Below are 19,849 nucleotides of genomic sequence, written 5' to 3' on the forward strand. Positions count from 1 at the left end.
TTCAACTAGCTCAGTCAGGTCCACCCTGATTATTCAGGATAAATGCCTTCCTTAAATTCAGCTAATTAGGAGCTTTGATTACATTTGCAACATACCTTCATAGCAACATCTCGATTATGTTTGATAGCATAACTGGGGGCCGTAGCCTATCTAAGATGACACATCAAAAAAATTCACTCTAATTCCAGATGGTAAAACTTGACCTGAAATTTACATGGGCGAATATTCTAGATAGTCAAGAAAATGGTGTGAAAAAACAAACAGTAAGGAGGGCCTTGCTTACTAAATATCAACAGAGTCATTAATCAGTACCATATTGACTAGACCTGAAATTTACACGGGCGAATATTCTAGATAGTCAAGAAAAATGGTGTGAAAAAACAACAAACAGTAACGAGGGCCTTGCTTACTAAATATCAACAGAGTCATTAATCAGTACCATATTGACTAGGTTAGAGGAACAGAAGGAGAATCCAGAAATAGAGCCTAGGATATATTTGAGAATTTAAAACCAAATCCTAAACTAATTTCAACTTAATGGAAAAAACATGGACTATCTAACTGATAAGTGATGTTGCCACAGCTGGCTGTCTATATAGAAGAAAATAAAATTGGATCCCTATTTTACACCACCTACGAAAGTCAATTCCATTTGTATTAAAGCTTGGATTCTCAACTGGGAGTGGTACTGGAGCCCTGGGGCTGGTTTTGGTTGTAACAGTGACTGGATGGGTCTTCTGGCATTTAGTGGGTGGGGACCGGGAATGTCAAAAACACATCTATTGAGAAACAACGGTTTGGAAGATGTAAATATTAAAACAACTTTGCAAGGAAACCTGAAGACTACATATGTAGAGTTTAGGGGCAAGGAGAAGCCTAAGCAAGACTATAACTCAAGAATCTGTGAAAGCAAAGTAGGACGTGTTTGCTGTGTACAGTTAAACACTTGCACATGGCAAAAGGTATTATGCAGTCAGTAGACAAATGACAGATCTGGCAAATAATCCTTGTAGCACTGGTGACACAGTGTTCATGTTTACACTACAAGGTGCTTTTATAAACAAACAAGAGAAAGTTCAATAGAGAAATGGGCAAGATCTACAAAGAAGTTTTCATAGAAAAGCACCCCCTTGGGGACCCTTGCGTCCTTGGTTCAGGTCATGATCTCACAGTTTGTGGGTTCGAGCCCCCCATCAGGCTCCAAGCTGATGGTGCAGAGCCTGCTTGGGATTCTGTCTCCCCCTCCACTGCTCACTGTTTCTCTCTCTCTCTCNAAACTAATTTGACAATAAACTATTTGTAAAAAAAAAAAATAAAATAAAAAATAAAAGGCAAAGTTAATCTCTTAAAGAATAAAAAAAATTAAAATTAAAAAATTAAAGAGTAAAAATAAAAAATAAAAAAATTTTTTTTAAGTAAAGCACTTGTAAATTTCCTGTAAACATGGGAAAAACTCAAATTCAATAGTAGAGAAATAAAAATTGAAGTGGTAAAGTATTGAAATGTCATTTTATACTTATCAGACTTGAAAAATTAAAGAAGAGCATTTGTTAAATTTCTTGACTGTTTTGTATCTGCTTTTTGTAGTTTTTATTCTCTTGTTACTGTCACTTTTCCCCCCTTTTGTCACCATGTTGTCTTTTAGTAGCATCCTCTTTATTTAGTTCTAAGGGAGATAGTATTGTGCTGTGAAGTACAGGTTTCTGTCTTTGATACTTTCTGTGTGCACTTGGCTGAGGTCACAGTGGCGCAGCTTCATCAGCTGACTAGAAGAGGGTTGATTGACTCTCTTCCAGCCGTGTCGTTTGTGAAGTAGTTATTCCGGGCTGCTTTTTAATGAACTTTTCTTCCTCAGGAGCGGTTCGATGAAGCAAATGCTGCGTTGGATTCAGCCTCGAGACTTACAGAACAGTTAGATTTAAAGGAAGAACAAATTGAAGAACTTAAAAAACAAAGTAGGTGTTTTTTCTTTCCCTTTTTTTTTTTCCTGACAACACTAGTGTTGAATCAGATGTAGTCTCTTCACCTGCGTTGGTGCCGTTGCGTGGGACCAGCTTCCTTCTGCTGGCCGTGACTTCCATTTCCATCTCCCACGACCAGCCTGCTTCAGTTTCAATACGGTGCTTGTGGAGCCAGATTCCAAGGCTGGCCCCGCTGTCCAGTTAGTGTTCCTGGATATGGAGGCAATCGGTCGTGTTGGTTGTCACCCTGCTGACCATCAGGGGAATGGATTTATGGACCTGACTTTTTATGCTTAGGCGTTCCCTGATCATTCTGTGGTCATCCTACCTAAAGCCGTTGGATGTGTTAGGACTGTATTCTCAAGCAGAAGAGTAATCTCTTGTGGAATGAATGTCTGGCTCTATAACTAGCTTTTTATGATTACAGATGATGCTTTACGTATAGGCACTCGTTTATGTAATTATGTGAAGCTTGTGAAAGCAGCCCTGCCAGTTTCTCGGTGAATCCTGTGCTTAGGATGGTCGGCTGGGCCTCAGATAATCAGGTGGTTCATAATGCTTTGTTGAATCTAACAGCTGACCAAGTTGGCAGGTCATCATTTAATCTCTGATTTAAGGGTCCAGGAAGGTGAAGCTATTCTAGGGCTGCATTCACTAGGGAGTGATTTAGAGTTACCAGAAAGGTGATCGTGGAACCTAGAAAGGTACCGCCTTCAGGTATCTGGGCTGGGTGTGGTAGTGCCAAGGCACGCAAGTGGGGAATTAAGAAGTCCCACATGACATTTTGTTACATAAAATAGAGATTAGAAATGGGCAGAGTTAGGCGGAGACGCCGCAGCAGAGATGCTGTCAGGTGCCGGAATCGGTGACTCGGACACTAAGGACGCAGGCAAACAGGGAACACTGAGGCTCGGGGACCAGTGGACAAGACAGCTGAAAGCAAGCTGTCCTAAATCTAATGACAGACCACAGATTTGAGACTTTTAGGAATACAAAAAACAATAAGCTACATTATGTGAGATAGTTGTCCTCAAGATAACTTGATTCGGAGGCAAATCACTGCCCAACTAAAAGTCCTCTGTTTGCTCTGTTGCACTTGGCCAGCCTTGGAACCTGAATCTCACAGGGGGCTGGACTGGGCAGCAAGGAACCAGTTACGTATTGAGCACCGTGAACATTTTATGTCACGTATACTCTACAGTGTTTAGTCTTCTCTTGTGCACTCTTCACAAGCAGTTCTCAAGTAGGTGATACGTCAGAGGATCTGAGATTTGAACTCTTAAACTCTGATTTTTTTGCCCTTGACCAAAGCTCATATCTTTCCGTGTTACTTTATTTTGGTCCTGCCAAGAAAATGGTTATTTATAGTTTGGTTTGTATTTTGTTCTGTTTTTCTCCATCTCCTTTAAAGATAGGACAGCATCCTCTTTATTGTGCCCTACATGTTGAAATGGTTGCTTCTATGGGAAGGCCATGTTTATTGGGAAAATGCCAGAGCAACTATAGCATTATCTGAGGATACATGGCCAACCCAGAGAGAACACACAGGGTACCCAAGCGATTGGCCAGAGAATTGACAGCTTAGGGTAGTGTTGGACTCATGGAAGTGAAAAAGCAGTATTCTGAGCCAACTCCTTGGTCTGTGACAGGCCAGTGCTATATGGTATGCTGCTATTTAATATTTAAGGCCACATCCTCTTTTAGATATCTACCTGAGTCATTTCCAGTAGATGATGATAAGATGAAAGATTCTGTGACTTCCTGTAGTTGACAAATGGTCTGAGTCCCTGCGCTACTTAGGATTTGTTCAGACGCTCAGACTCCTAGTAGTAGAATATATCAGGTTCAGATTATATCTGACAAAGCTTGGGTGGCCCGGGTTCCCACTGAAGTAAAAAGTTCGTTACCATGAAGCGTGAATGTGTAGGAACTTTGGACTCATTTTGTGTGGAGTAAATATTAGCTGCAGGAAAGCTCTGGTTTTGCTTGAACAACAGGTATTTGAGAGGGCAGGCAGGAGGCCAGCGTTGCATAGACGGGAAGGGAAGTGAACAGACAGTTCTCTTGTGTCTTTAAGTCACTCTTGCCATTTACATTCTTGCCTCTTCTTAACAGTCTGTTTTCTTTTATTATCTCAGTGCTTAATACTGCTTTCTATCTGTAAACACAAATGTGATTTTATTTTCTCAAAGCTGCACTCTTGATTTGATAATATAAATAAAGCCTTGATTGGCTTGGTTGTTTCAGAAGAATCACTGTATATTTTCTTTCATAGATCATTAAGCACTTTAAATGTTGATTGATGTTGTAATACTGTACTTTATTTTTAACACAAAACTTGGCCAGACGGCGAAAATAATTGCCAGGAGAAACAATTTTGAAAAAGACAGATTGGCTTTTGTTGCAAGAAAGTACATAGAGACTTGAATTGTAGAAGCAAAGCATTGTTTTTTATTTCTAAGCATCTGTAGACTGATGATTAGTTGATATGCAGTTTCAACATTTAAACAATATTGGGAAACTCACTCTAAAAGCGGTATTTTACTCAAAATCCTTGGTTATGTTGTTGCTACCGGAGAGGAGATGCTTCATTCTGGCCAAACGTATGAAAAGGGAGCTATTACATACAACACCAGCACTACAGCAGTAGATCTTTGATGATTTCAGTCGTTCTTAGAGTCACAGCGGTGACTAGTGCTACGTGCTTGCAACTGTAGTTTTAGGTTCAGGGTATTTACAGGCCTTGTGTGAAAAGTACGAAGGTACCTTATCAGTATTAAGTAATTAATGAGAACCAACTACTTGGCTTTATGTTAGATGCTGTGTGAGATACTAGATAGGATCCTGTTTTTCAAGGAGCTTAGTTAAGGAAGTAACACATAGCATAGATACAGGAGAGGTTCACGGAGGAAGACAGTAGCGCAGGGCAGTGGTTGAAAAACAGTGCATATTTTCTTCTCTGAGAATTTCATTGAGGGTCAAGGGCATTCTTTAGGGGAAAGGATCTAGAGCAGAGCCCTAAACTAGGAGTAGGATTTCACCCCCAAAATGTAAGAACTTCTCTCTCCCTTGCCCTCCTAGTGTGACCCCTTTCTCCATAAAAGGACATTGAAAGGAAACCCTAAGATCCTATAGGTGCTATATTTTAATAGAGAATGTTGGCTGGTAAAAGAAATACTGCTTTCCTTCTTTCTATAAATTATTCTTTTAGCATTTTACCTGAAAGTGGTTTTGTTCAGTATAGTTCCAAAGACTTACTTTGCACCCCATCCTGTATTCCTGATTTTCAAACTTAAGACGCTGGTCCTCTGTGAAGCAAATAGGATGACAGTGTCTCTCATTAACTGTTCTGAATTGACCAGAGTTCGGAATTTCTGCGGAATTGTCGTACGTGGGGAAGCGCGCACTTAGGGAAACCTGGACTACAGCTGAACCGTGAGAAGATCTGTGACCTTGCTGTATTTATGGCCAGATTTGACATTTTCCTTCTTTCACTTCTTGTTCTCTGCCTTCACCCTGGAGATCGGTTCTTGCTTAAATGAAAAGATGGGATAAAACTGAAATAGAAAACACAAAATAGTTTGTTTTTGTTTCGATAACAATTATTCAGAAGGAGGATGGTGAATGTCGCGATGCACACACAAAAATAAGTTATCATAAGCCATACAAATTTAGATTCTAGCATTGGAAATATCTTTTGATGTGTCTGCCAGTCTATAGCTGCACCTTCATGGGCCCCATAACTAAATTTGTTTTGTTGTTGTTAGTTTTATAAAATGGTCTTAGCGCAGTTCTAGGTTTACAACAAAATTGAGAGGGAGGTAAAGCCATTTCCCACGTAACTGTTTTCCCTCCATTATCAACATCACTCACCAGCATGGTACTTTTTGTTTTTATATATCAAGGATGAAGCCACAGTGACACATCATGATTACCCAGAGTCCTCAGTTTACCTTAGGGTTTACTCCTGGTGTTATGTATGCTGTGTGTTATATATTCGAAGGGTTTGGGCAAACGTATAATGAATCACATCACTATAGTATCACACAGGGGGTTTTCACTACCTTAAAAGTCCTTTGTGCTCTACCTGTTGGTCTCTTCCCCCGCCTCCCTCCACCCTCGCCTCCAGAAACTGCCGATCTCACTGCCTCCATAGTTTTTGCCTTTTCCAGAGCATCATATGGTTAGAATCAGACAGTATGTAGCCCTTTCGAATTAGCTTCTTTCACTGAGTAATATGCATTTAAAGTCCCACCATGTCTTTCCAGAGCTCATTTGAGAGCTCATTTCTTTTTAACGCTGAATAATATCCCATCATCTGGATGCACCACTCACCCACTGAAGGACGTCTCGGTTGCTCCCACGTTGGTTACGATAAACATCCATGTGCAGGATTTTGTGTGGATGCAAGTTTTCAGCTCCTTTGTGTAAATACCGAGGAGTGTGGTTGCTGCAGCGTATGGTAAGAGTAGGTTTAGTTTTGTAAGAAAGCGCCAGACTGTTCCAGAGTGGCCGCCCCGCTTTGCATCCCCGCCACCAGGGTCTGAGCACCCCTGGGCGCCTCCTCAGTGGCACCTGCTGTTGTTAGGGTCTCGGATGTTGGCCACTCTGATGGTGTGTGGTGATACCGTGGTGATACCGTGTTGTTTTCGTTTGCATTTCCCTGACGAGTTATGTGGAGCGTCTTTTCATATGTTTATTTATCATCTGTACATCTTCATTGGTGAGGTTGTCAAGGTTTTTGGTTCATTTAAAAAAATTTTTTTTTAAGATTTTTGGTGACTGCTTTTTTAAAAGTGTATTAAGTTGAGAATGGAAAATTTCCTTACAGTGTGTGGTGGTTTTTTTTTTTNACCTTGAGATCATGACCTGAGCTGAAGTTGGACGTCTAACCAACTCAGCCACCCAGGAGCCCCTGATCTAGTGAAATCCAAATGAATGAGGTTATACTGTATTAATAAAACACTTTTTCCTGTGAGTTCATTGCTAGGAAGTGGAATTTCAAAAATTACTTTTCATTCATCAATGAGTAATAACCGTTATGGAATGAGAAAGCACTCACCATGTACTGTATCTAGACCTTAAAATTCTTGCATATGGTTGAAAAGAATTTAGTTAAAAGAAAAAGCAGATGCCAGTATGTCTTAACTTCTGGTGTCAAATATAAGATTTCTTTAAAAAATATTATTTGGTGTTGGAAAGAAAGTTATCCTGTATAAGTTGAAATTCTGTAATAAAAAGACCATCTAACTTCTAGCTTTTGCTTTAATTATATTTAATTAAATGAAGCAGCTAACTTTCCTTATATTGGATTTCATGTATGAGATTTAAATTAATGTTTTAGGTAGTAGTACAAGTAAGACACTAGACTGTTTATTTACCACCATATCTAGAAATGAAATAATCTTTCTAACATTTTTCCTTCCTTCTCTTGGTTCCTTGGCCTTGGTTCAAAAAGAGGATAAGACAAAATGGAGGCAAAATTATCAACGTTAATATTAACCAAAGCGATACACATTATTGGTATTGGTTAAGGGTAGGTTAAAAGATGGATTATTTCATTATTTTAAGAAATCAGATGAATGAGTACTAATGCTTTATATAGCACTTCACTGTTTAGAAAAGTCACATTTAATCAGTAGATTCAAAATCCTTTGAGATTCAGCATGCATATTTTACAAAATAGGCAACAAAGTCTGGCCCTGATGACAGCCAGGTCTTATTACAGGAACATGATTCATGTGTTCTTCTGACCTTCAAGTCCTGTTCCAATCACTTTTCTCAGTCAGGTGACTGTTAAAAATCTGACTTGAGTCTTGTCCAACAGAGCTAAGTCATGCAATAGCTGAAGGACTTTGTAAGGAGTGTGACTTAATTTACGATGTGCTCTGAGATAGTATTACAGTGCAGTGTTACTAATCACAAATAAAATGTAAAGTTGTGATGAGTTGATTTGTCGTAGTTACATTTTATGTTCAATTTTGTAAGTCAAGTGAGGAAGACCAGGGTGCCCTCTCTAGACGTTGCAGGGAAGGGGCTGTGACGGGGCAGGTTTGAGGATGTCGTGTATTTAGAGGAACTCTTCCCCTGAACTAGACTAGTCTCCATTGCTTTCTTGCTCAACTTTAAAGTGTATACCCCTGCCTTTTTTTTTTTCATTGTTTTTAACTTCCAAAGAATTATTTTGGCATGTTAGATTATTTCACAGGGATATTATATTTGGCTAAAAACCCATTTCTGAATAACCGTTATTTTGTCTGCCCATATAAATACAGTTCTGATTTCAAATTGTGGTTTGAATTAGTGTTCAGTTTTTGTGGAGAAATCTTCAGAATCTCGGATGGGAGGAAAATACGGGTGCCTCGAGAAAGAGAGAAGTCCATAGGGGCCTTTGAAGTCGGTATTGGCTTTCTGTTCTAAACCTTTCCTAGTTCATACCATTCTTCCACGCCCTCCCCCCAAATTCTGAGGGTCTTTTCCTAGACTCAAATATCCGAATATGGTGAAACTACGACACGAGTTTGAAACCATTCCGAATGGGCGTGCCTGCAAACGTATGCAGGGTTATCGATTCTCTGTCACATTAATTTAGGACTAACTTGTATTCTGATGAGTTTGAGAGAGTCTTACTTACCCTATTATTTTGGCCATTGGGATGTCATGACCCCGGCTTCCAGAACAGAGATTTTAATCAGAATTATACCGTTCTTGAGGAATTTTCATTAAGAAAATATTTTTGACTTGAACTTTATTAAGACAGATTTCTTGATCTGTTTTTTATAGAGCAAGGTTAAATTTTTCTAATTCTACTAAAATTTTAATCAGAATCAACTCTTTGTGAATATTACTCTGAAGATGTCTTTCAGTTTTATCTTTCTTTTCTTTTTTTAATAAGAGATGATATACTGTCGTGCTTATGTATCCTGGTTATGCTCCAAAGCAGTGCTACCCAATAAAAATAACATGCAAGCCACATGTATAATTTAATAATGTTTAGTAGCCAGGTGAAGTTAATTTTAGTAACATATTTTATAGATAGCCCAGTATATCCAGAATATTATAATTTTGATAAGTAATCAGTATGAAAATCATTAATTTTAGAAAAAGGTAGATAGAAGGGAAATCTGAGAAAAAAGAAAGGGTGAGGTAAGCTTGACCTCTGGTTTCCTGCCACCTTCCCATAGTGGGGGAGGGTGACACAGAAGACTGCTCACTGTTACTCTGGCTCCTGCTTTAGTTCATGACTGGGATGGTTGATTCAGAACATCGACAAGAGATTAATTTACTTGCTGTTCGTAGTTGAGAATCCTGTTTACATTCAGAGTATAGTATTACAAAGGGCCCAAAGAGCACCATGTGATCATTGTATATGTGTGCACATTGAAAATCCCAAATGTCTTTTACTGACTCAAACTTTAATAATAATCTTGTTCTCTCTCTCTCTCTCTCTCTCTTTCTTAATGTCCCCGCTTAAATTCCTTACTGCTAAGACAGGAAAGGAAACGTTTGTAGTAGATTTTCCAAACACAAACTTTGCTTTTATAATATGGTTATGGCAACCATCTCTATTTTGGTAAAGTTAGCCTATTATATGAATTACATTTTGTAATTTAGATTTTTGCAATTTAGAAGAACCACAAGCCATTGCAAACAGTTAACCTGGACATTTTTGTGTATGCGTTTAGTGCTCTAAATCAGAACATTAAGCATTGTGCAAGGCAGAATGGAAACATAAAGCAGATGGGCCTGGCCTAATCTGGAGGGTTCAGAGAAAACTTTAAGGAAGTGACCCTAGGACCTTAGATATGGAGGTGCTGATGGAAAAGAGCTTTTCGGGTAGAAGAAAAAACCTTTGCAGGGGTCCTGTAGTTGGAATTGAGAGTCCAGAGGGAGATAAACCATACGTTTATGGTCAATTGGTTTTCAACAAGGGTTCCAGAAGAATCATTTTTTCAACATTTGTTGCTGAAACAACTGCATGTCCACGTGCACACGAATGAAATTGATCCCTTACGTCATACCGTGCATGAAAATTAACTCAACATGCACCATACACCTGCATTTTAGAGTTACAATTAGAAACCTCTTAGAAGAAAACATAAGAGTAAATCTTTGTGATGTTAAATTAGGCATTGATTTCTTAGATGTGACTCTAAAAGCACAAATAACAAAAAATAAATAGGACTTCATCAAAATTGACAACTGTGGTAAATACAAGGATGCCATCAAGAAAGCAAAATGACATCTCACAGAATGGGAGAAAATAGTTGCAAGTTCTGTATCTGACAAGGGGACTTGTATCCGGCTACTACCGGGAAAATGCAGCATAATTCAAAGAGTAGGCTTGTGGAAAGAGATCATAGTCCAGTGTTTGGATTGGAGTGTTTCTTGATTTGAAAAGTAGAGCTTCGCTGCAGGGCAATTGCCTCTTCATTTCTTTTGGAACCAAACTTGTCATCTAACTTGGATTAAGTATCTCCTTCAGGTCAAACTCTCCATTTTTCAGGTGGCAGGTGTCAAAACTCCGTGGGTCTGGTTGAGCATTCCTTAGTCTGGGGATCATTGGCCCCATGGCACAGTCGGATTTATGAACAGGGTACTCCCCTTGTAATTCTAGACTTGGCCTGTAATACTGCTTGGGTTCCAGCTGTTCCACCAAGATTTTGTAGATTTTGCTTCCCTTTTAAATAAATAAGAATTATAAAATAGTCCAGCATCCTTCTGAATTAGTCATATAGGCTACAGTTACCTTGATTAGTAGGTTAGAACCACTGATCTGAATCGTATTTTGCAAGTTCCATACCTCGGAATATTTTGTCCTAGGAGCTGCGTCCGAGCCATGCTCTTAGTTGTATTAAATACTCTTCTTAGCTCACCAGAAACCAGTCCAGCCAGGAAAATGGAAAAAGGAAAATCTAAAATTGTCCTTTTCATTTCTTCCCATTAAAGAGTGGCTCTGGAAATGTTTTATGCAAGGAAGCAGTGGTGAAAAATCTGTTTTTTGCTATTAAGTTTCTGAAGAGAATGCAAACCCTTTTTTGGCTTTTAAATTTTCTTTTAAATAATTGATTTGGGGGTGTGTGCATAAACCATGTGAATTAATGCGTACTCTGGCTGGTAGGTAATTTCTCTACCAGAAAGCCTAGTTCCCTGAGCCAAGAAGAAATGGAAATAATTGAATGTTACTAATTAGAATAAATGTATATATTCAGATTTTGCAGGAGAGATACTATAAATCTCATTATCTACTCATCTAGGCTATTTTAATCCGTTAACAACCATCTTTATTCACGTGTTTTAAAACAGATGAGCTCCGACAAGAAATGCTGGATGATGTACAGAAGAAATTGATGAACTTAGTCAACAGCACAGAAGGAAAAGTGGACAAGTATGGCTCTGCCTTTTAACTTTTATGTATTGTATGGAGATTACCTTTTTGCTAAAAACAGCTTCTGCATGTAGATGTTTATATGTGATTATGTTTTTAAAAAGCCTTTTCTTGTATGGTGATGAGATGTAGGTACTTTTCATGAGGAGTTGGTAGAATAACTCTCTTCTCTTGATTTTTAAATAGATTTCTCCCAGCTCAAATTACTTTTCTCGAAACCATATGGAAGAGTTAAAACATCACTATAATACGAAGTACTTAGAAAATAAAAAGTTTTATTCTTACCATTCTTTTTAGCTCTCTTTAGCTGTCCTTAAATAAACGTACCTTGCTTAAATGTAGTAGATCAGAAACCTAGGTATATATATAACCTATCATTAATGTTTTAAAGATTCAGATATTATTAGCAAATTTTTAATAAAGTAATAAGCATTAACTGTTATGCACAAGAAGTGTCATCACCATTTTAAGGTGGGGCAGGAGAAATCCGAAGTCTCTTAAGGTGGAACCCAGATAGGCACTGAAAGTTATTTACCAAGGCACGATCTCAGTTGATTGATTTGTTTGTTGGAGAAAATGAGTGGATAAGAAATGATGTTTTAAAAGGTATCCATTTTTAGGTTCTTTGAAAGATTCTCCATTAGACTTGTGAAGATTTTTTTAAGGTACCTTAAAATGTTTTATCATTTGGTGTTTTTTATAGCTACTATTTAATTAAATATTCATATGTTTAGTGTTTGGTTACACTAAATATTGGGGTAACTGTTGAGTTAGCTTGAGCTGTTTCTGCCTTTATTTTCACAGAGTCCTAATGAGAAACCTCTTCATTGGCCATTTCCACACACCAAAACATCAGCGCCATGAGGTGTTGCGATTAATGGGAAGCATCCTGGGTATCCAGAGGGAGGAAATGGAGCAGGTAACCAGTTAAGCAATTGGAAGTCCTCCTGGATACATTTATAGTTCAAATAGTGGCATCATTTAAAATTATCTTCCTTTACTCAGTATTATATAGCTTTTCCTTTTTCTCAGTAATGTGGAAATGGAACCATTTCATACTACAGTGAAGAGGTGAATTTGCTCGATTTGTATAATATTAGTTCTGTAACTACGTCTCCTGTCAGAGCCACCTCTCCTTGTCAGAATGCTGAAATTCTGAGACATGACAGTCCTCAGCTCTTATTCGAGATAGTACTTGGGATGACGTTTTATTGTATTCGTAGCCTCTCTCAATAGGAAACATTTACTAGGAATTGGACTTGAAAAGCATAGTTTGCTACCATCTCAAATCATGTAAAAATCGTTTTTATTTTTTTCTTTGCTTGTATTGATAACATTTTCCTGTTTTAAAATAATCTTTCAGTTGCTTCATGAAGATCATGGTGGTGTTACCAAGTGGATGACTGGATGGCTTGGAGGAGGATCAAAAAGTGTCCCCAACACACCTCTGAGACCAAGTCAGCAATCTGTGCTTAATAGTGTAAGAGCCAGTTTTATCCTTGCAGAGTGTGGATGGTGCAGTGACTATACATCATATTCATTTGCAAAAATCAGATTTCTTTTTGACGTTATTTTATTATACAGACCTTTGATTTTGGAGTTGTGGAAACATCTCCAGAGAAGTGATTAGCTTCAGGATAATAAGCCAGTTTAAATAATTTTATTGCATATATGTTTCATTTTAGCTTTTTATTTATATGGTACTTTTGTTTTTCAAAGTATTAAGTATTTCTTTTTGTATTTGATCATGCTGCTAAAAGCACAGTCATTTGTCTTACTACTGAATTACAAGATTCTTAGAAAGGCTTTATTTTATGCATGTTTGTATCTACTTAGTCATTGAACACTTATTACTGGGCTCTCCTCTGTACCAGACTGTTCTCAGCCTGGGGGTGCAGCAGCAAACCAGAGACAAAAGTACTTCCCCCAGCAGATTCACATCTTGGCGGGAGGAGGCATTAATAAACACGAAAAGGTTAATTTTCATTGATTATTTGATTGGGCCTAGTAGTCTGATTGGGCTGCCCGGCTGGCTCAGAGGAGTGCCCAACTCTTGATCTCAGGGTTATGAGTTTGAGCCCCATGTCGGGTATAGAGATGACTTAAATCAATAAAAAGCTAAAAAAAATTAAAAAATAAAAACAATAAGTTGAGTAGTTCTGTGAATGGGAATGTGGAGTTTTCTTCATTTTACTTTGTTTTTTTAGTAAAGAGGAACCTGATGATAGGTGACGTGCCCAGAGTTGGTTGAAGATAAAAAATACCCTCATTTATTTATTTCTTTATTTTTTTATTTCTTTGTTTCTTTATCTTTCATAGTTTTTTATCAGGTTGGATTCCATATAATACCCAGTGCTCATCCCAACAAGTGCCCCCCTCCATGCCCATCACCCACCTTCCCCTCCCCCCAACACCCATCAGTCCTCAGTCCTCAGTTTGTTCTCAGCATTCAGGAGTCTCTCATGGTTTGTCTCCCTCCCTCTCGCCAGCTATTTTTCCCCTTCTCCTCCCCCATGGTCCTCCGTTAAGTTTCTTCTAATCCTCCTGTAAGTGAAAGCATATGGTATCTGTCTTTCTCTACCTCACTTATTTCGCTCAGCATAATACCCTCAAGTTCCGTCCATGTTGCTACACATGGCCAGATTTCATTGTTTCTCATTGCCATGTAGTATTCCATTGTATAGATAAACCATATCTTCTTGATCCATTCGTCCATTGATGGACACTTAGGCTCTTTCCGTGTTTTGGCTATCGTGGAGAGTGCTGCTATGAACATTGGGGTACATGTGCCCCTATGCATCAGCACTCCTGTATCCCTTGGGTAAATCCTAGCAGTGCTATTGTTGGGCCATAGGGGAGTTCTATTGTTAGTTTCCTGAGGAACCTCCACACTGTTTTTCCAGAGGGGCTGCACCAGTTTACATTCCCACCAACAGTGTAGGAGACTGCCCGTTTCTCCACATCCTCGCCAGCATCTAGAGTCTCCTGATTTGTTCATTTTAGCCACTCTGACTGGTGTGAGGTGGTATCTCAGTGTGGTTTTGATTTGTATTTCNTTTTTTGGACTAGCTTGTGAAGAATGGGTAAAAAATACCCTCTCAAATTGGATGGCATAAAGTGTGTCTTAAAGGAAGAGTCTACAACTGTTATTTTAATCTGATAATTTTACTGGTGAGCTACTGCTGTATATTCATTGATTGGATGTTATTTAGAAAAATATGACTATTTAATATTTGTTTTCCATCAGTATAGTGTTTCATGTCCATGTAAACAGTTACTAAAATGATTTAAGACTTGATGTCTTGAGTGCCGTTGATGACAAGAAATCAAAGGTCATTGAGTAGCTAATTGTGACTGAGGTTGATAACAAGTGTTTGATCAAGCATTATTGATTAAATTGCTAAAGGCTTTAATTGATATGTAACTAAAGCACTAGTTGCTTTAATTAATTAGTTAATTAAACTAATTAGTTAATTAAACTAGTAGTTTAATTTAAAAATTGTTAAATTCATTGTTCATTTTATTATTCACGTTATTTATAAAGAAATGATTCAGAAGGCATGATTAGTTTTTGATATTTAGAGTAGCTGGTACATTTTCTTAATTGTAGTGAGTATAATATCTGCCTAATTAACCCAGATACTGTCTCCTTAGTCTTTTTCAGAACTTTTTGTTAAATTTCTAGAAACAGAGTCTCATCCTTCTGTTCCACCACCAAAGCTTTCTGTTCATGATATGAAACCTCTGGATTCACCAGGAAGGAGAAAAATAGTTGCAAATGTGCCAGAAAGTTTTAAAGGTAAAACCAGATATTTGTTTTTTCTACAATCTAAAAAATTGCATCTTTAATGTGTAATTATGTTTTATAGTGATATTAACTAAATTTTTAGTGTTTCTGAAAAACTGCAGTGACTTCTTCCAAAATTCTAGCAAGGTATTAGATTTTGCTTCATGTGTTCTTGTAGCAATCTGATATTTAATTGGTTTGGATTAACTTAAACCATATGGAGTATTTTTCCTTTGGAATAATTGGAATAATTCTCTCTGCATAAGCCACTTTGAATTATTTCTGGAAGTGCTGGTGAACTGGTAAACCTTTGCTTGGTCACCTGTTTTTCCTTCCTACTAAGGGTGCTTATTGCTAAATTTGAATTAAAAATGTAGTTTATAGTTAAAGATTTTTTTCTACCTGTTAACATAACATCTAAGTGTTATACTCAATAACCAAATCTTGGTATGTTAGTAATATTTATAAGAGCAGTTTAGTAAACTGGCTTAGACACCAAAGAATGTATTGAAGTATTCTTTTTTTAAAAAAAATTTTTTTGGGGCGCCTGGGTGGCTTAGTCGGTTAAGCGTCCGACTTTCGCTTGGGTCATGATCTCACGGTTCGTGGGTTCGAGCCCCGCGTCGGGCTCTGTGCTGACTGCCAGCTCAGAGCCTGGAGCCTGTTTCAGTCTGTGACTCCCTCTCTCTCTGACCCTCCCCTGCTCATGCTGTCTCTCTCTCCTAGAAATAAATAAAACATAAAAAAAAATAAAAATAAAAATAAATAAAATGTATAATCCATTAGATTATAAACAGATTCTTGATTAGAAAGTCTCTCTTTTATCTGAAGTTTACATATTTTAAAATACTTTTTTTTTAATTTTTAAGTGTTTTTTAATTTATTTTTGAGAGAGAGAGAGACAAATGGGGAAGGGATGGCGGGAGGGGACACACAGAATGTGAAGCAGGCTCCAGGCTCTGAGCTGTCATAGAGCCTGATGTGGGGCTTGAAACTCATGGACTGCAAGATCAGGACCCAAGCCGAAGTCGGACACTCAGCCAAGCCACCCAGGTGCCCCTGAAGTCTCCATATTTTAATACAGGCTAAGCTGTTTGCTAGTTGGACTGTAAAGGTGTATGTTATACTTAAGTTTATATCATATCAGATACATAAATTTGAATAAAATATTAAGTAATTTATATTCTGAAATTTAAAAAATATTGCCTAAGTCATTTAGCTGAATGTTTCTATTTTCCTGAACTTTTATAAAAAGAGAAATGGTAAAATTTGTTTTGATAAAAGGTTTGGCTACTAAATTTAATAAAAAGTCATCAAGACCTTACTGAAAACACTTCGTTCCTACTATAGTAGGTTGTAGCATCTTCAGGTGGATTCCAGAATTCATTGCGGCAAGGTCTCCTGCTCCCTGCCCTCCCTCCCTGCTCCACCCTTCCCCTTTTTCCCCCTCTCTTCCTCTTTCTTTCTCTCCCCCTCTCCACTTACCAAATATGTTCCCAGCTTGGTTTGGATCAATCTGAGACCAAACCTAGTGATGTTCTGAGCTGGTATAGGGTTTGCATTTAAAGAAAAGCAAGCTTAGGCTTTAATCCTGGATTCGAAAGTGTGTGGCAAGGGTCAGAGCTTACTGAGGAGCCCCGGAAGCTTTTCCAGAGTTTGGAAAGCTGTCATTCACAGGGAAGTAAAGCTTGGGGACCCAGGGTGCTTGATGATAAGTTGATTTGATGAATCTGTCTCCATGCTTGCTTTGTTTTAGAGGCTTCTCTTTTTTTTTCTAAAAATTTTTAAATGTTTATTTCTGAGAAAGACAATGTGATCAGGGGAGGGTCAGGGAGAGAAGGAGATACAGACTCTGAAACAGGCTTCAGGGTCTGAGCTGTCAGCACAGAGCCTGACGCAGGACTTCAACCCACGAACCATGAGATCATGACCTGAGCCAAAGTCAGACGCTTAACCGACTGAGCCACCGAGGCTTCTCTTTATTTGAGTTTCCCGTTGCTGAGTGGTGCTTGTCCTTAACAATGATGTTGTTAGCTGTCTTGGGTAATAAAGCGGAATTCTGTCCATGAAGATATCAGGGCATAAACAAATACCTGTTCCAACAGAAACTAGTTTCAGCCTAACTTTATAGAAAAATAAGGGAGAATTGTGTCAAACCTTTGAATGTTTAAAAAAGGAGGATTAGGTAACATAATGTATATCTTGTTTTTCTTTGGGTAAATTAATATTAAATCTGATTATTACCGCTGTGGTATTGGTGCCAGTTTTTTTATGACCTTCATAATTATTGGGGGAAAACAAGCTCTCAGGTCCTTCATCTTTATGGTAAGTAGTTATAAAATTTGCATGCATTGTAACAGAAAACACTCTCTAAAAAGCAGTTGTTAAGGTAAATGAAGTTTCTCAGTTATATAACTGGTATTTAAGTATCAAACAGCAATATTAATACATTTCATAAAATATTAGCTGTACATACAGATGCTCCTCCCTCCCCTGTTCTTCGTCCATTTATCTCTCTTCCTGTCTTGTCTTCTTTCGCCCTTTATGTGTCATAGACTCTACTTAGCAGATTCAGAACCCAGCAGCAGAGGAATTAAATTTATTTGGGGGCCAAATCTAGGAACCTAAAACCCATGTATAGTGTTAACCAAATCATACATAGGAGACTGAACAGCTTGTATTTTATCATTTAGATAACACAGAGTCCAGATCTGGGAGAAGAACAGATGTGAATCCATTCTTGGCTCCCCGCTCCGCAGCTGTGCCTCTCATTAACCCGGCTGGACTTGGACCTGGTGGGCCTGGGCATCTGCTTTTGAAACCCATCTCCGACGTGTTGCCCACGTTTACACCCTTGCCAGTGTCCCCCGACAACAGCGCTGGAGTTGTACTGAAAGACCTTTTAAAGCAATAGATGATTCTCAAGCCAGAGACAACATACATAGCACTTTAAAGAAACCATGAACACTATGTGTATGTACTTTATCACAAAGTGGCCTTTTGGAAAAAGTCATGTATTTGTTTGCAGTTGTATATTCTCTAAACTTAATAAAAGTATTCTTATTGCTTTTTAGAAATTGCAGGTGTCCCAGGAGGAAGTGTTTGCTACATTACATGCTCTTTTCCTTCTCTGATTTGACCTTTAATTTAAGCTAGAAACATTTTATCTTTTAATTTAAAAATAATAAAAAATAACGATAAAAATTTCTAGTAGCTATATATCAGCTCTTCTTTCTGTGATTTTCAAGCTCATTTAAGTTAGAGACATGTGGTTTATCTTTTAAAGATAATCAAGAGACTTACAAAAAGAAGAAGTGACAGAAGAAGGTAATAGTAGCAGCTTTTCTGTAAGTGCTGAAGCACATGTGACTCATCTTGAGGCTCTGTGTCGACGGCCAACAACAGGGTTGTCCCCGGGAGATCGCGGGTGGCCTGAGGCGGGATGTGCGTTTGGTTCCGTGCACTTCTATCCCATGTGTAGATGGGTGTGATGCACTTCCGTGCCACGTGTAGATGGGTGTGATCCCCACTACGGTACAGCTATTGAACGGTTTCACCAAGGGTCTCTCGTGCTGCTCCGCGATATTTTGTAACCGTGGCCACGTCCTTCCCTCCCCGCACCCTCCTAGCCCCTGGCAGCCACCGACTGTGTCCACCTCTGTAACTTCGTCGTGTCAAGAATGCTTGTGTAAAGGGACTCCTGCGGTGTGGAACCCTTGAGATTGGCCTTTTTCACTCAGCTAATTCCCTGAGACCCACCCAGGTTGTTACCTGTATCGCTAATCTGTTCCCTTTTAATGTGACTACATACCGTGGAGATGGGATTGCAAGTTTTACGAGCCAAGGCATCCTCTTAAAGCGGTTTCCTCACACGCAGGCACACAGCTTCCATGTAAGCGGTCATTTGTGCGGCTGCACTTACGTCCCTGTAATTAGCAATAGCACTGAACGTGCTACCTCCTGCCTCTGTCCGAGGGGTGACAGGGGAGGTACGCGGATCCAGGGGGCCTCCATCCTCCTCCTCATGGTCACCGAAGGTCGTGACGTCACTGCAGCAACACCAGCACCAGCCAGGTGTCTGTAACTCCAGAGTAAGGGAGTAGCTCTTTAATTTTTTATAAACTCATCATAAGATTAAGCCCCTGACCCGGAGCTTAATTCTACAAAGATGTTCATGTTTGTATTGTTGAAGTTGTACATTTGAAGACAGTTCTTGCAAATTTTGTACATTTCTGTATGTCTTTAAAATAGAAACATCTGTATAACACAGAAAGGTGAAAATAATGCTAATCCAAATGTGTAAATAGGCGTGGCTCTGGCCGGAGCTCAGTTTGGTTGTAAATTTTGCTGTGATTAACTGTATGCTCTGTACTGTATTTGATTGGAAGATTGGAAGGCTTCGTGTGTGGATGGGGAAAACTTGTTTCTCTGAAATGTCCAGTAGCTGAGCCATCGCTGCTTCAGGGCATTACCTGTCTCCTGAGCTGATGTACGTATGCTGCCGTCCTTGATTGAGTTCACTGTAAAGCAAGTCGTGGGCCAGGCTCCACGTTAGAACTGTCCAACTGCCTCTTGTCCGTTTTGGCCCTTACGTCTTACAAAAGTATTACCCTTGGGTTTTAAATGATCCTTCCAAAGATACTCTCACTGGCCATCCTAAATAATTTGCTGCTTGCCATTGAAGTTTCGTCTCAGTGTGGAGCATCTGAAATA

At 38.8% G+C, this 19,849-nt stretch overlaps 1 protein-coding gene across 2 annotated transcripts in view; it reads left to right on the forward strand.

The window, feature by feature from the left end:
* TRIP11 (thyroid hormone receptor interactor 11) overlaps positions 1–18,213 on the forward strand; it is a 61,961-nt gene extending 43,748 nt beyond the window's left edge. For both annotated transcript variants that reach the window (XM_077780987.1, XM_077780988.1), the window contains exons 16-21: positions 1,856–1,955; positions 11,268–11,349; positions 12,154–12,268; positions 12,713–12,829; positions 15,004–15,148; positions 17,830–18,213. In XM_077780987.1, the coding sequence (XP_077637113.1) occupies positions 1,856–1,955; positions 11,268–11,349; positions 12,154–12,268; positions 12,713–12,829; positions 15,004–15,148; positions 17,830–18,050 (780 nt within the window). In that variant the 3' untranslated portion in view covers positions 18,051–18,213. The remainder of the gene's footprint in view (positions 1–1,855; positions 1,956–11,267; positions 11,350–12,153; positions 12,269–12,712; positions 12,830–15,003; positions 15,149–17,829) is intronic.
* Positions 18,214–19,849: the final 1,636 nt, after the last annotated feature.

Source organism: Crocuta crocuta, unplaced genomic scaffold, assembly GCF_008692635.1.
Source record: "Crocuta crocuta isolate KB4526 unplaced genomic scaffold, BGI_CrCroc_1.0 scaffold299, whole genome shotgun sequence".
Lineage (NCBI taxonomy): Eukaryota > Metazoa > Chordata > Mammalia > Carnivora > Hyaenidae > Crocuta > Crocuta crocuta.